This window comes from Oncorhynchus gorbuscha, linkage group LG17, assembly GCF_021184085.1.
Source record: "Oncorhynchus gorbuscha isolate QuinsamMale2020 ecotype Even-year linkage group LG17, OgorEven_v1.0, whole genome shotgun sequence".
Classification (NCBI taxonomy): Eukaryota; Metazoa; Chordata; class Actinopteri; order Salmoniformes; family Salmonidae; genus Oncorhynchus; species Oncorhynchus gorbuscha.
In genome coordinates, this window is record NC_060189.1 from 5,515,449 (window position 1) to 5,532,948 (window position 17,500).

Consider the following 17,500-nt stretch of genomic DNA (forward strand, 5'->3'; position numbering starts at 1 on the left):
GTTTGGGTTTAGAATAGTGCTAATTCAATTCAGGCATTCATTCTGATTGGTTAAGATCAGGAATAAAAACTCCACGATTTAGTTTTGTAGCTGACTCTCCTTTTATAGACCCGGGTTCAATCCCTCAAGCTCCTGGCAGTGATTTTTTTGTTGTTGGTCTGGACAGTTTTCATTTTCTCTGGACAGTGTCTCCCGACGTCTTGCGAACCTACAAAAACCAACAATTTTGCTTTGAATCTGGAGTGATCTACATTTGTGCGTCATCTTACTTCTGAGCAGCCACAGCAACCATGGTAGACAGGATGGTTGACCTGCTCTCCTTCCCTCCGAATCCTCCTCCCATCCTCTTCACTCTGATCACCACTCTACTGGCCGGGACACCCAACGCCTTAGCAACCAGAGACTAGAAAGAGAGAGAGAGAGAGTGTTTGAATGTGGGTGTGTGGATGTGTTTAACCATTCTTGTGGGGACCAGTAGCCCAGGGACCAGTAGCCCAGGGACCAGTAGCCCAGGGACCAGTAGCCCAGGGACCAGTAGCCCAGGGACCAGTAGCCCAGGGACCAGTAGCCCAGGGACCAGTAGCCCCCACAAGAATTGTAAAACAGTTTTTGTTGTTGACCAACTGGGGACATTTTGCTGGTCCCCACAAGTTCAAATATCATTTCCATTGGGTTTTAGGGTTAAGGTTAGAATTATTGTTAGAAATAGTTTTGGGGTTAGGAGCTAGGGTTAGTTTTAGGGTTAGGGTTAGGAGTTAGGGTTAGGAGCTAGGGTTAGATTTAGGGTTAGGAACTAGGGTTAGGGTTAGGGAGCTAGGGTTAGGGTTAGGAACTAGGGTTAGGGTTAGGAGCTAGGGTTAGTTTTAGGGTTAGGGTTAGGAGTTAGGGTTAGGAGCTAGGGTTAGTTTTAGGGTTCGGGTTAGGAGTTAGGGTTAGATTTAGGAGCTAGGGTTAAGGTTAGGTTTTTGGGTTAAGGAAAATATGATTTTGAATGGGACTGAATTGTATGTCCCCACTAGGTTAGCTGTGTGTGTGTGTGTGTGTGTGTGTGTGTGTGTGTGTGTGTGTGTGTGTGTGTGTGTGTGTGTGTGTGTGTGTGTGTGTGTGTGTGTGTGTGTGTGTGTGTGTGTGTGTGTGTGTGTGTGTGTGTGTGTGTGTGTGTGTGTGTGTGTGTGTGTGTACCTGGAGTCTTGGTAGCAGACTGAGTAGAGACAAACAGCTCCATCTCTCCATCCTCTCCTTTAGGTACAGCTACAGTAACGTTGGTCTCCAGGTAGAAGTGTTCCTGGCCTCCCATATGCATCTCACCTGGTAATACAGACACATGATCACTCACTCACTCACTCACTCACTCACTCACTCACTCACTCACTCACTCACTCACTCACTCACTCACTCACTCACTCACTCACTCACTGACTCACCCTTACACTCACCTTCACACTCACCCTCACCCTCACAGACTCACCCTCATTCACACCCTCACTCTCACAGACTCACCCTCACACACTCTCACTCACACACTCACACTCATACACACTCACTCATTCACTCACACTCACACACCCTCACAGACTCACCCTCACACACACACTCACCCTCCAGGATGTGGTCAGCCTGTGTGAACCCTTGGTCCAGGTCTCCCGTCTGGATGGTTCTAACCGGCTGGAAGAAGGACTGATGGGTAATGGCGTCCTGTATGGTGATGATTACAGGCTGTAGTTCCTGGTAGGTGATCCTCACGGCCTTGGCTGCTCTCTGAGCATGAGCCTGAGTGTCTGCTACTACCGCTCCTATGATGTGGCCCACACACGTCACCTAGGGAATACACACACCCAGACAATGCATACCTCAAGAATCTGGTTGAGAGAATGTCATCAGTGTGCAACGCTGTCATCAAGGCAAAGGGTGGCTACTTTGAAGAATTTTAAATGGAAAATATATTTTTTAAACATTTTTAAACACTTTTTTTGGGGTTACTACATGATTCCATATGTGTTATTTCATAGTTTTGATGTTTTCACTATTACTCTACAATGTTGAAAATAGTACAAATAAAGAAATACCCTTGAACGAGTAGGTGTGTCCCAAATTTGGACTCCTACTGTATATATATGCTTTGGATATAAGTGTCTGCTAAAATGATATTTTTATTTACACTTTTACAACAAACACATATTAAAGGGCAGTTCTGCCACTTTTCACCCTCATATTCATTATCTCCAGAACAGAGGGGAAGGCAGTTTCCTGCCAGAGGGGAAGGCAGTTTCCTGCCAGAGGGAAGGCCGTTTCCTGCCAGAGGAAAGGTAGTTTCCTGCCAGAGGGGAAGGCAGTTTCCTGCCAGAGGGGAAGGCAGTTTCCTGCCAGAGGGGAAGGTAGTTTCCTGCCAGAGGGGAAGGCAGTTTCCTGCCAGAGGGGAAGGCAGTTTCCTGCCAGAGGGGAAGGTAGTTTCCTGCCAGAGGGGAAGGCAGTTTCCTGCCAGAGGGAAGTACCCTCAAACATAGAGAACATACTGTACACACAGTACCCTCCAACATACATATCATAACACACAGAATAACAGGGCGGCAGGGTAGCCTAGTGGTTAGAGCGTTGGACTAGCAGCTGAAAGGTTGCAAGTTCAAATCCCCGAGCTGACAAGGTACAAATTTGTTCTTAACTGACTTGCCTGGTTAAATAAAGGTTAAACAAATAACATAACACACACATACAACAACATGAAACACACACACACACGCAATAACATAAAACACACATTTACATGTATATATGTGTGTTATGTAAATATATGTGTTATGAAAATGTATGTGTGTTATGTAAATACAGAATGTGTGTCTGTCTGTTTTTTCATGTAAATATAACACAAACAATAACATAACACACACACATATTTACATAAGACACACATATTTACATAAGACACACATATTTACATAACACACAACAACAACAACATAAAACAACATATTTACATAACACACACATATTTACATAACACACACACACACCGATGCCAGCACTCATCACTCACATAATGTGTCCAACGCACATCACCTAGGGAACACACATACACACAAACACACACACTCACATAAAAATAACACAAACATCAAATGTAACCATGACTATGGATTTTTGGCTAAAAACTTTGCCTGTCACGTGGTAACAGTAGAGTAGTCTGGGATGGTAAGAGAAATCAGGAGTCTAGCAGAGGGTGATAGTGGAGTAGTCTGGGATGGTAAGAGAAATCAGGAGTCTAGCAGAGGGTGATAGTGGAGTAGTCTGGGATGGTAAGAGAAATCAGGAGTCTAGCAGAGGGTGATAGTGGAGTAGTCTGGGATGGTAAGAGAAATCAGGAGTCTAGCAGAGGGTGATAGTGGAGTAGTCTGGGATGGTAAGAGAAATCAGGAGTCTAGCAGAGGGTGATAGTGGAGTAGTCTGGGATGGTAAGAGAAATCAGGAGTCTAGCAGAGGGTGATAGTGGAGAAATCAGGAGTCTGGGATGGTAAGAGAAATCAGGAGTCTAGCAGAGGGTGATAGTGGAGTAGTCTGGGATGGTAAGAGAAATCAGGAGTCTAGCAGAGGGTGATAGTGGAGTAGTCTGGGATGGTAAGAGAAATCAGGAGTCTAGCAGAGGGTGATAGTAGAGTAGTCTGGGATGGTAAGAGAAATCAGGAGTCTAGCAGAGGGTGATAGTCTGGGATGGTAAGAGAAATCAGGAGTCTGGGATGGTAGTCTGGGATGGTAAGAGAAATCAGGAGTCTAGCAGAGGGTGATAGTGGAGTAGTCTGGGATGGTAAGAGAAATCAGGAGTCTAGCAGGGGGTGATAGTGGAGTAATTGTGTGTTCCAGAGTCACACGAGACCTTCTTTAGGTAGGTCATATGTGTGACTGTGGAGAGAATGGATTATCGTTGCTCGACGTCTGTGTTGCGTTTCCCAGAATAAAGCCTCTGGTCTTCCATTTAACACTCCTTCTTTCCCCTCTATCCCTCCCTCCTTCTCCCTCCTCCCTTCATTCATGAGTCGACTGTTCCTAACCTACGCTGTCCAAGTACTCGCGTGTCTTCGCCTCGGGCCGTTGCGGTGGCCTTATTACCCGGTCACACCAACTGCAGTCAAATTCCACGTGACCATTGAGTCACGGTAATCTCCCCTTGTACACTCTGTACATGGGTTGGTAGTAGGTCACTAATGGCCTCGTACTCAGTGCTCTGTTATCCCCTCTAACCTCTCTGACATCAATGCAAATTCAATGGTAAATCGCTGTTTCTTGCCTTTGCTGCGCACGAGTCGAGCATCATTCGCAGGTGATAATATACGAGTCGAGCATCATTCGCAGGTGATAATATACGAGTCGAGCATCATTCGCAGGTGATAATATACGAGTCGAGCATCATTCGCAGGTGATAATATACGAGTCGAGCATCATTCGCAGGTGATAATATACGAGTCGAGCATCATTCGCAGGTGATAATATACGACTCGAGCATCATTCGCAGGTGATAATATACGAGTCGAGCATCATTCACAAGTGATAATATACGAGTCGAGCATCATTCACAAGTGATAATATAGCGTTCAAGTGACAGGATAATATTGTCAACCATCGGACGATTCTTAATTTAATCTCGTCTTTACATATGCAAAATAATATATGTTTTACATTTGTTTTGATTTAGAATGAACCTTTATCATGCATCTGTCTAGAGACAGGGAATTGCGGGGGGGAGACATGTCATCTAGGACTATAACAGCTAAACAGGGAATTGGGGGGGGACATGTCATCTAGGACTATAACAGCTAAACAGGGAATTGGGGGGAAAGACATGTCATCTAGGACTATAACAGCTAAACAGGGAATTGGGGGGGAAAAGACATGTCATCTAGGACTATAACAGCTAAACAGGGAATTGGGGGGAAAAAGACATGTCATCTAGGCCTATAACAGCTAAACAGGGAATTAACAGCTAATGGACGAGGCTTTTTCCTTGGTTCATATTGAAGCCAGCCAGGTAGGCTCTACTCCTGTTTAATCTATTTTTTTTTAACCTTTATTTAACCAGGCAAGTCAGTTAAGAACAAACCCTTTTATGCTCAACATAGCCAATTCATATAGTAGGGCCAGCTCATATTCTGTTCATCTGAAATACATTCTCTTCATATCATCATGTTTTGTTCAGACCTGACTAACATAAATAACTTTATTGTGATGGTTTGTATTCAATTGATTTATTATACTTTTTAAAATGTAGATGTTCCAAAGGTGATCATCAGTATGTATGTGGGGAGGCCATGAGGAGAACAGGAGGAGGACAGGAGGAGGCCAGGAGGAGGAGGCCAGGAGGAGGCCAGGAGGACGACCAGGAGGAGGCCAGGAGGAGGCCATGAGGAGAACAGGAGGAGAACAGGAGGAGGACAGGAGGAGGAGGCCAGGAGGAGGACCAGGAGGAGGACAGGAGGAGGCCAGGAGGATGACCAGGAGGAGGCCAGGAGGAGGCCAGGAGGAGAACAGGAGGACGACCAGGAGGAGGCCAGGAGGAGGAGGCCAGGAGGAGGCCAGGAGGAGGCCAGGAGGATGACCAGGAGGAGGCCAGGAGGAGGCCAGGAGGAGAACAGGAGGACGACCAGGAGGAGGTCAGGAGGAGGACCAGGAGGAGGACAGGAGGACGACCAGGAGGAGGTCAGGAGGAGGACAGGAGGACGACCAGGAGGGGGCCAGGAGGAAGCCAGGAGGAGGTCAGGAGGACGACCAGGAGGGGCCAGGAGGAGGCCAGGAGGAGGCCAGGAGGAGGACAGGAGGAGGACAGGAGGAGGCCAGGAGGAGGCCAGGAGGAGGCCAGGAGGACGACCAGGAGGGGGCCAGGAGGAGGACAGGAGGAGGACAGGAGGAGGACAGGAGGAGGCCAGGAGGAGAACAGGAGGACGACCAGGAGGAGGTCAGGAGGAGGACCAGGAGGAGGACAGGAGGAGGACCAGGAGGAGGTCAGGAGGAGGACAGGAGGACGACCAGGAGGGGGCCAGGAGGAGGCCAGGAGGAGGTCAGGAGGACGACCAGGAGGGGGCCAGGAGGAGGCCAGGAGGAGGCCAGGAGGAGGACAGGAGGAGGACAGGAGGAGGACAGGAGGAGGAGGCCAGGAGGAGGCCAGGAGGATGACCAGGAGGAGGCCAGGAGGAGGCCAGGAGGAGAACAGGAGGACGACCAGGAGGGGGCCAGGAGGAAGCCAGGAGGAGGTCAGGAGGACGACCAGGAGGGGCCAGGAGGAGGCCAGGAGGAGGCCAGGAGGAGGACAGGAGGAGGACAGGAGGAGGCCAGGAGGAGGCCAGGAGGAGGCCAGGAGGACGACCAGGAGGGGGCCAGGAGGAGGACAGGAGGAGGACAGGAGGAGGACAGGAGGAGGCCAGGAGGAGAACAGGAGGACGACCAGGAGGAGGTCAGGAGGAGGACCAGGAGGAGGACAGGAGGAGGACCAGGAGGAGGTCAGGAGGAGGACAGGAGGACGACCAGGAGGGGGCCAGGAGGAGGCCAGGAGGAGGTCAGGAGGACGACCAGGAGGGGGCCAGGAGGAGGCCAGGAGGAGGCCAGGAGGAGGACAGGAGGAGGACAGGAGGAGGACAGGAGGAGGCCAGGAGGAGAACAGGAGGAGGCCAGGAGGACGACCAGGAGGGGGCCAGGAGGAGGCCAGGAGGAGAACAGGAGGAGGACCAGGAGGGGGCCAGGAGGAGGCCAGGAGGAGGCCAGGAGGAGGACCAGGAGGACAGGAGGAGGTCAGGAGGAGGCCAGGAGGAGGACAGGAGGAGAACAGGAGGAGGCCAGGAGGGGGCCAGGAGGAGAACAGGAGGAGAACAGGAGGAGGACCAGGAGGAGGACAGGAGGAGGCCAGGAGGAGAACAGGAGGAGGCCAGGAGGAGGACAAGGAGGAGAACAGGAGGAGAACAGGAGGAGGCCAGGAGGAGGACAAGGAGGAGAACAGGAGGAGAACAGGAGGAGGCCAGGAGGAGGTCAGGAGGAGGACAGGAGGAGGCCAGGAGGAGAACTGGAGGAGGTCAGGAGGAGAACAGGAGGAGGACAGGAGGAGGACAAGGAGGAGGACGAGGAGGAGGCAAGGAGGAGGACCAGAAGGAGGCCAGGATTATGACCAGGAGGAGGCCAGGAGGAGAACAGGAGGAGGCCAGGAGGATGCCAGGAGGAGGACCAGGAGGAGGCCAGGAGGAGCCCAGGAGGAGAACAGGAGGAGGACATGGAGGAGAACAGGAGGAGAACAGGAGGAGGCCAGGAGGAGCCCAGGAGGAGGAGGCCAGGAGGAGGCCAGGAGGAGGCCAGGAGGATGACCAGGAGGAGGCCAGGAGGAGGCCAGGAGGAGAACAGGAGGACGACCAGGAGGGGGCCAGGAGGAGGACAGGAGGAGGACAGGAGGACGACCAGGAGGAGGCCAGGAGGAGAACAGGAGGACGACCAGGAGGAGGTCAGGAGGAGGACCAGGAGGAGGACAGGAGGAGGACCAGGAGGAGGTCAGGAGGAGGACAGGAGGACGACCAGGAGGGGGCCAGGAGGGGCCAGGAGGAGGCCAGGAGGAGGTCAGGAGGACGACCAGGAGGGGGCCAGGAGGAGGCCAGGAGGAGGCCAGGAGGAGGACAGGAGGAGGACAGGAGGAGGACAGGAGGAGGCCAGGAGGAGAACAGGAGGAGGCCAGGAGGACGACCAGGAGGAGGGGGCCAGGAGGAGGCCAGGAGGAGAACAGGAGGAGGACCAGGAGGGGGCCAGGAGGGAGGCCAGGAGGAGGCCAGGAGGAGGACCAGGAGGAGGACAGGAGGAGGAGGAGGTCAGGAGGAGGCCAGGAGGAGGACAGGAGGAGAACAGGAGGAGGCCAGGAGGGGGCCAGGAGGAGAACAGGAGGAGAACAGGAGGAGGACCAGGAGGAGGACAGGAGGAGGCCAGGAGGAGGCCAGGAGGAGAACAGGAGGAGGCCAGGAGGAGGACAAGGAGGAGAACAGGAGGAGAACAGGAGGAGGCCAGGAGGAGGACAAGGAGGAGAACAGGAGGAGAACAGGAGGAGGTCAGGAGGAGGACAGGAGGAGGCCAGGAGGAGAACTGGAGGAGGTCAGGAGGAGGACAGGAGGAGGACAGGAGGAGGACAAGGAGGAGGACGAGGAGGAGGCAAGGAGGAGGACCAGAAGGAGGCCAGGATTATGACCAGGAGGAGGCCAGGAGGAGAACAGGAGGAGGCCAGGAGGATGCCAGGAGGAGGACCAGGAGGAGGCCAGGAGGAGCCCAGGAGGAGAACAGGAGGAGGACATGGAGGAGAACAGGAGGAGAACAGGAGGAGGCCAGGAGGAGCCCAGGAGGAGGCCAGGAGGATGCCAGGAGGAGGACCAGGAGGAGGCCAGGAGGAGCCCAGGAGGAGAACAGGAGGATGCCAGGAGGAGGACCAGGAGGAGGCCAGGAGGAGCCCAGGAGGAGAACAGGAGGATGCCAGGAGGAGGCCAGGAGGAGCCCAGGAGGAGAACAGGAGGAGCCCAGGAGGAGGACCAGGAGGAGAACAGGAGATGCTAAATGTGTTTGTATTAATTAACGGTCAGTTATTGACAAAGTGACATGACCACCGCAGCCCTGTCCTCGCTACACACACACACACACACACACACACACACACACACACACACACACACACACACACACACACACACACACACACACACACACACACACACACACACACACACACACACACACACACACACAGACTGACCGTGTCATCAGCGAGGACAGTCTCGTCGTAGACGATAGGTCCTGTCATGTTGCTGCCAGGGATGTCCTTGGCTAACACACACGTCACCACACCTGGCATCCTCTCTGCCTCCTCTGTATCTATAGACCTATTCACACACAGAGTTTATAATGATCACATATGACACTTCATTCAACTAAAGGGATTTGTTTGACTTACAATAAGTATGTGTGTGTGTATGTGTGTGTGTGTGCTTGTGTACTTGCCTGTGTGTGTGTGTGTGTGTACATGCCTGTGTGTGTGTGTGTGTGTGTGTGTGTGTGTGTGTGTGTGTGTGTGTGTGTGTGTGTGTGTGTGTGTGTGTGTGTGTGTGTGTGTGTGTGTGTGTGTGTGTGTGTGTGTGTGTGTGTGTGTGTGTGTGTGTGTGTGTACTAACTGTAATTTTGCGTGGGCCTTGGTGCTGGTTATAAGACAGAGGTACAGTTCGTTCTCGTAGAGAGGGATGTCGTCACAGTAAACCGCCTCGCCCGTCGCCTGCTTCAAGGCTGAGAGGTGCATCATGGGACGGCCCACCACGTCCTCCTCCTTCTGACCGTCTGGAACCGCCTGGAACGTGCCAGAACACACACACACACACACACACACACACACACACACACACACACACACACACACACACACACACACACACACACACACACACACACACACACACACACACACACACACACACAGATACACACATACACACACACACACACACACACACATACAGATACACACATACACACACACACACACACATACAGATACACATACACATACACACATACACACACACACATACACACACACACATACACACACACACACACACAGAGTGCATTTGGAAAATATTCAGACCCCTTGTCTTTTGCCACATGTTGTTTTTACGTTACAGGCTTATTCTAAGATGGATTCAATTGTTTTTTTCCCTCATCAATCTACACACAACCCCCTATAATGAAAAATGAAAAAAAAAACTGAAATATCACATTTATCTAAGCAGTCAGACTCTTTACTAAGTACCTTGGCGATTATAGTCTTGAGCCTTCTTGGGTATGACGCTACAAGCTTGGCACACCAGTATTTGGGGAGTTTCTCCCCATTCTTCTCTACAGAGCCACTCAAGCTCTGTCAGGTTGGATGGGGGGTGTCGATGTACAGCAATTTTCTGGTCTCTTCAGAGATGTTCGATCAGGTTCAAGTTCAGGCCCTGGCTGGTCCACTCAAGGACATTCAGAGACCGAAGCAACTCCTGCATTGTCTTGGCTGTGTGCTTAGGATCGTTGTCCTGTTGGAAGGTGAACCTTTGCCCCAGTCTGAGGTCCTGAGCGCTCTGGAGCTGGTTTTCATCAAGGATCTCTCTGAACTGTGCTCCGTTCATCTTTCCCTCGATCCTGACAAGTCTCCCACTCCCTGCCGCAGAGAAACATCCCCATAGCATGATGCTACCACCAGTGTGCTTCACCGTAGGGATGGTGCCAGGTTTCCTCCAGACGTGACGCTTAGCATTCAGGCCAAAATCTTTGTTTCATCAGACTATATAATCTTGTTTCTCAGGAATGGTTTACGTCTGGTCAACATGAATGCCTGATTGGTGTAGGGCTGCAGAGATGGTTGTCCTTCTGGAAGGTTCTCCCATCTCCACAGAGGAACTCTAGAACTCTGTCAGAGTGACCATTGGGTTCTGGGTCATCTCCCTTACCAAGGTCCTTCTCTCCCGATTGCTCAGTTTGGCCGGGCGGCCAGCTCTAAGAAGAATCTTGGTGGTTCCAAACTTCTTCAATACTGCATAAATGTTTTGGTCCCCTTCCCCAGATCTGTATCTCGAAACTATCCTGTCGTATCGGTGCTCTAAGTAGGGCTTGGTTTTTACTCTGACATGCACTGTCGACTGTGGAACCTTATATAGACAGGTGTGTGCTTTTCCAAATCATGTCAAATCAATTGAATTTCCCACAGGCGGACTCCACTCAAGGATGATCAATGGAAACAGGATGCACCTGAGCTCAATTTCGAGTCTCATAGCGAAGGGTCTGAAAAATTCTGTATTTCTGTTTTTATTTTATTTTTATAAATTTGCTAACATTTCTAAAAACCTGTTTTCACTTAGTATTATGGGGTATTGTGATGTCATTATGGGGTGTTATGATGTCATTATGGGGTGTTGTGATGTCATTATGGGGTATTGTGATATCATTATGGGGTGTTGTGATGTCATTATGGGGTATTGTGATATCATTATGGGGTATTGTGATGTCATTATGGGGTATTGTGATGTCATTATGGGGTATTGTGATGTCATTATGGGGTATTGTGATGTCATTATGTGGTGTTGTGATGTCATTATGGGGTATTGTGATGTCATTATGGGGTATTGTGATGTCATTATGGGGTATTGTGTGTAGATTGATGAAGGGGGAAAAAAACAATTTAATCCATTTTAGAGTAAGGCTGTAATGTAACAAAAATGGAGAAAAAGTGAATGGGTCTGAATACTTTGCGGCCGCTGTAGGACACAGATGTTTAGGTTTCCATTCTGGTGCATTTCCCCAGATTCTCTACATTGCCAGAAATCCTGGTTGGAGGAAAGTTACCAGGATGTGCAACCCAACGCCTAACGTTCGTTCCCTCAAAGTCCTTCAGTTTAAAGTCTTACCTGGAAAATCTGGACACTGGAGGGAGACGTCTGGTGGTAGATCTCTGTAGCACTGATGTAGTCAGCTCTGACACCCTCTATATATGCACCCTGCAGAGAGAGAGAGAGATAGTCAGCTCTGACACCCTCTATATATGCACCCTGCAGAGAGAGAAAGAGATAGTCAGCTCTGACACCCTCTATATATGCACCCTGCAGAGAGAGAGATAGTCATCTCTGACACCCTCTATATATGCACCCTGCAGAGAGAGAGAGATAGTCAGCTCTGACACCCTCTATATATGCACCCTGCAGAGAGAGAGAGATAGTCATCTCTGACACCCTCTATATATGCACCCTGCAGAGAGAGAGAGATAGTCAGCTCTGACACCCTCTATATATGCACCCTGCAGAGAGAGAGATAGTCAGCTCTGACACCCTCTATATATGCACCCTGCAGAGAGAGAGAGATAGTCAGCTCTGACACCCTCTATATATGCACCCTGCAGAGAGAGAGAGATAGTCAGCTCTGACACCCTCTATATATGCACCCTGCAGAGAGAGAGAGAGATAGTCAGCTCTGACACCCTCTATATATGCACCCTGCAGAGAGAGAGAGATAGTCAGCTCTGACACCCTCTATATATGCACCCTGCAGAGAGAGAGATAGTCAGCTCTGACACCCTCTATAGATGCACCCTGCAGAGAGAGAGAGAGATAGTCAGCTCTGACACCCTCTATATATGCACCCTGCAGAGAGAGAGATAGTCAGCTCTGACACCCTCTATATATGCACCCTGCAGAGAGAGAGAGATAGTCAGCTCTGACACCCTCTATATATGCACCCTGCAGAGAGAGAGAGATAGTCAGCTCTGACACCCTCTATATATGCACCCTGCAGAGAGAGAGAGATAGTCAGCTCTGACACCCTCTATAGATGCACCCTGCAGAGAGAGAGAGATAGTCAGCTCTGACACCCTCTATATATGCACCCTGCAGAGAGAGAGAGATAGTCAGCTCTGACACCCTCTATATATGCACCCTGCAGAGAGAGAGAGAGATAGTCAGCTCTGACACCCTCTATATATGCACCCTGCAGAGAGAGAGGGATAGTCAGCTCTGACACCCTCTATATATGCACCCTGCAGAAAGAGATAGATAGTCAGCTCTGACACCCTCTATATATGCACCCTGCAGAGAGAGAGAGATAGTCAGCTCTGACACCCTCTATATATGCACCCTGCAGAGAGAGAGAGATAGTCAGCTCTGACACCCTCTATATATGCACCCTGCAGAGAGAGAGAGATAGTCAGCTCTGACACCCTCTATATATGCACCCTGAGAGAGAGAGATAGTCAGCTCTGACACCCTCTATATATGCACCCTGCAGAGAGAGAGAGAGATAGTCAGCTCTGACACCCTCTATATATGCACCCTGCAGAGAGAGAGAGATAGTCAGCTCTGACACCCTCTATATATGCACCCTGCAGAGAGAGAGATAGTCAGCTCTGACACCCTCTATATATGCACCCTGCAGAGAGAGAGAGATAGTCAGCTCTGACACCCTCTATATATGCACCCTGCAGAGAGAGAGATAGTCAGCTCTGACACCCTCTATATATGCACCCTGCAGAGAGAGAGAGATAGTCAGCTCTGACACCCTCTATATATGCACCCTGCAGAGAGAGAGAGAGATAGTCAGCTCTGACACCCTCTATATATGCACCCTGCAGAGAGAGAGAGATAGTCAGCTCTGACACCCTCTATATATGCACCCTGCAGAGAGAGAGATAGTCAGCTCTGACCCTCTATATATGCACCCTGCAGAGAGAGAGAGATAGTCAGCTCTGACACCCTCTATATATGCACCCTGCAGAGAGAGAGATAGTCAGCTCTGACACCCTCTATATATGCACCCTGCAGAGAGAGAGAGATAGTCAGCTCTGACACCCTCTATATATGCACCCTGCAGAGAGAGAGAGATAGTCAGCTCTGACACCCTCTATATATGCACCCTGCAGAGAGAGAGAGATAGTCAGCTCTGACACCCTCTATATATGCACCCTGCAGAGAGAGAGATATAGCCAGTTGCACCCTCTATACAGTGGCAAGAAAAAGTATGTGAACCCTTTGGAGTTACCTGGATTTCTGCATAAATTGGTCATGCAATGTGATATTATCTTCATCTAGGTCACAACAATAGACAAACACAGTCTGCTTAAACTAATAACACAATAACAATTATGCGTTTTCATGTCTTCATTGAACACATCGTGTAAACATTCACAGTGCAGTGTGGGAAAAGTATGTGCACCCTTGGATTTAATAACTGGTTGACCCTCCTTTGGCAGCAATAACCTCAACCAAACAGTTGAGGTCAGGACTCTGACTGGGCCACTCAGGTTGAGGTCAGGACTCTGACTGGGCCACTCCAGAAGGTCAGGACTCTGACTGGGCCACTCCAGAAGGTCAGGACTCTGACTGGGCCACTCAGGTTGAGGTCAGGACTCTGACTGGGCCACTCAGGTTGAGGTCAGGACTCTGACTGGGCCACTCAGGTTGAGGTCAGGACTCTGACTGTCAGGACCACTCAGGTTGAGGTCAGGACTCTGACTGGGCCACTCAGGTTGAGGTCAGGACTCTGACTGGGCCACTCAGGTTGAGGTCAGGACTCTGACTGGGCCACTCAGGTTGAGGTCAGGACTCTGACTGGGCCACTCAGGTTGAGGTCAGGACTCTGACTGGGCCACTCAGGTTGAGGTCAGGACTCTGACTGGGCCACTCAGGTTGAGGTCAGGACTCTGACTGGGCCACTCAGGTTGAGGTCAGGACTCTGACTGGGCCACTCAGGTTGAGGTCAGGACTCTGACTGGGTCACTCAGGTTGAGGTCAGGACTCTGACTGGGCCACTCAGGTTGAGGTCAGGACTCTGACTGGGCCACTCCAGAAGGCGTATTTTTTTCTGTTGAAGCCATTCTGTTGTTGATTTACCTCTGTGTTTTGGATCGTTGTCTTGTTGCATCACCCAACTTCTGTTGAGCTTCAATTGGTGGACAGATAGCCTTACATTCTCCTGTAAAATGTCTTGATAAACTTGGGAATTCATTTTTTCATCGATGATAGCAAGCTGTCCAGGTCCTGAGGCAGCAAAGCAGACCCAAACCATGATGCTCCCTCCACCATGCTTTACAGTTGTGATGAGGTTTTGATGTTGATGTGCTGTGTCTTTTTCTCTCCACACATAGTGTTGTGTGTTCCTTCCAAACAACTATTCTTTAGTTTCATCTGTCCACAGAATATTTTGCAAGTAGCGCTGTGGAACATCCAGGTGCTCTTTGCGAACTTCAGAAGTGCAGCAATGTTTTTTTGGACAGCAGTTGCATCTTCTGTGGTGTCCTCCCTAAACATAATTATTGTTTACTGTTTTATGTATCGTAGACTCGCCGACAGAGATGTTAGCATGTTCCAGGGATTTCTTTAAGTCTTAAGCTGACACTCTAAGATTCTTCTTAACCTCATTGAGCATTCTGTGCTGTGCTCTTGCAGTCATCTTTGCAGGACAGCCACTCCTAGGGAGAGTAGCAACAGTGCTGAACTTTCTCCATTTATAGACCATTTGTTTTACCGTGGACTGATGGATTGAGGAACATCAGGACTTTTAGAGATACTTTTGGAACCTTTTCCAGCATTATGCTTGTCATTCATTCTTAACCTTGGGTCTTCTGAGATCTCTTTTGTTCGAGGCACGTTTCACATCAGGCAATGCCTCTTGTGAATAGGAAACTCATATTTTGTGATTGTTTTTTATAGGGCGAGGCAGCTCTAACCAACATCTCGAATCTCGTCTCAATGATTGTACTCCAGGTTAGCTCCTGACTCCTGACTAGCTTTTGGAGAAGTCATTAGCCTAGGCGTTCACGTACTTTTTTCCAACCTACAATGTGAATGTTTAAATGATGAATTCAATATATAGTCAAGAAAAATACATACATTTGTGTGTTATTAGTTTAAGCACAACAATTTATGCAGAAAGGATTCAAATACGTTTTCTTGCCACTGTAGGGGCGGGGATCTGTTCAGCATCACCTAGATCTGTTCCCAACCAAGGAGGGCCTACAGCATCACCTAGATCTGTTCCCAACCAAGGAGGGCCTACAGCTTCACCTAGATCTGTTCCCAACCAAGGAGGGCCTACAGCATCACCTAGATCTGTTCCCAACCAAGGAGGGCCTACAGCATCACCTAGATCTGTTCCCAACCAAGGAGGGCCTACAGCATCACCTAGATCTGTTCCCATCCAAGGAGGGCCTACAGCATCACCTAGATCTGTTCCCAACCAAGGAGGGCCTACAGCATCACCTAGATCTGTTCCCAACCAAGGAGGGCCTACAGCATCACCTAGATCTGTTCCCATCCAAGGAGGGCCTACAGCATCACCTAGATCTGTTCCCAACCAAGGAGGGCCTACAGCATCACCTATATCTGTTCCCAACCAAGGAGGGCCTACAGCATCACCTAGATCTGTCCCCAACCAAGAAGGGCCTACAGCATCACCTAGATCTGTTCCCAACCAAGGAGGGCGCACAACATCACCTAGATCTGTTCCCAACCAAGGAGGGCCTACAGCATCACCTAGATCTGTTCCCAACCAAGGAGGGCCTACAGCATCACCTAGATCTGTTCCCAACCAAGGAGGGCCTACAGCATCAACTCGATCTGTTCCCAAACAAAGAGGGCCGTACAGCATCACCTAGATCTTCTGCACAGATTCTGCCAGACCTGGGACCTGACAATTAATCCCAGTAAGACAAAAAATAATGGTGTTCCAAAAGGTCACCAACCAATAATAATTCAAAATGGGACAAACACCAAATTGAGACTTTGCATTTACTCAGAATTATGCCAAAAAAAATCTCTGTGCACAAAGTAAAACACCAAGTAATGCATGAATCTAAAATCCAGAAAACAGCCGTTAAAATAAGCCCCATAAAGGAAGCAATTCCCAAAACCTTTCATAACAAACTGATCACCTACAGAGAGTCCTATCAGCCGGCTGGTTCTGGCTCTGTTTGCAAACACAAACACACCACACAGAGCCCCAGGACAGCAACACAATTAGACCCAACCGAATCACTAGAAATACAAATATAATTACTTGACACATTAGAAAATAATTAACCAAAAAACAGAGCAAACTAGAATGCTGTTTGGCCCTAAACAGAGAGTACATAGTGGCAGAATACCTGATCACTGTGACTGACTCAAGTTTATGGCAGTCTTTGACAATGTACAGACTCAGTGAGCATAGCCTTGCTATTGACATGGCTCTCAAGAGAAGACAGGCTATGTGCTCACTGCCCACAAAATGAGGTGGAAACTGAGCTACACTTCCTAACCTCCTGCCCAATGTATGACCACATTAGAGACACATATTTCCCACAGATTACACAGATCCACAAAGAATTCAAAAACAAACCCAATTTTCATTAACTCCCATATCTACTGGGTGAAAAACCAAAGTGTACCATCACAGCAGGAAGATTTGTGACCTGTTGCCACAAGAAAACTGCAACCATTAAAGAAAAAATATTTATGCTTGTTTATTTTCCCTTTAGTACTTTAACTATTTGCACATAATATGACATTAGAAATGACTTTTATTCTTTTGGAACTTTTGTGAGTGTAATGTTTACTGTTAATAAAAAATATATACATATTTCACTTGTGTTTATAATCTATTTACAGTTTTTCTCAATTGCTAAAACTCTAAAACTCATTGGCTGAACAAAGTTTTAAGTCGCTCTGGATAAGAGCGTCTGCTAAATGAATTAAATGTAAATGTAAATGTAAATAAAAAAAAGCACAGAACAAACACAACCCATATTTATGTTTATTTATTTTCCCTTTCGTACATCATTACAAGACTGTATATAGACATAATATGACCTTTTTCTAAATGTCTCAATTCCTCTGAAACCTTTGTGGAGTGTTTACTGTTCATTTTTTATTGTTTATTTCACTTCTGTTTATTATCTATGTCACTTGCTTTGGCAATGTTAACATGTTTCCCATGCCAATAAAGCACTTCAAAT

The 17,500-nt window shown here is 48.9% G+C and overlaps 1 protein-coding gene across 1 annotated transcript in view; it reads right to left on the bottom strand.

Annotated features, from left to right (window-relative positions):
* Positions 1-17,500, bottom strand: part of xdh (xanthine dehydrogenase) — a 64,880-nt gene that overhangs the window by 14,680 nt on the left and 32,700 nt on the right. Inside the window, exons 15-20 of the mRNA XM_046307878.1 lie at positions 11,430-11,519; positions 9,165-9,334; positions 8,750-8,876; positions 1,599-1,818; positions 1,186-1,308; positions 270-405 (exon numbers count right to left, since the gene is read on the bottom strand). Of these exons, the coding sequence (XP_046163834.1) occupies positions 270-405; positions 1,186-1,308; positions 1,599-1,818; positions 8,750-8,876; positions 9,165-9,334; positions 11,430-11,519 (866 nt within the window). The remainder of the gene's footprint in view (positions 1-269; positions 406-1,185; positions 1,309-1,598; positions 1,819-8,749; positions 8,877-9,164; positions 9,335-11,429; positions 11,520-17,500) is intronic.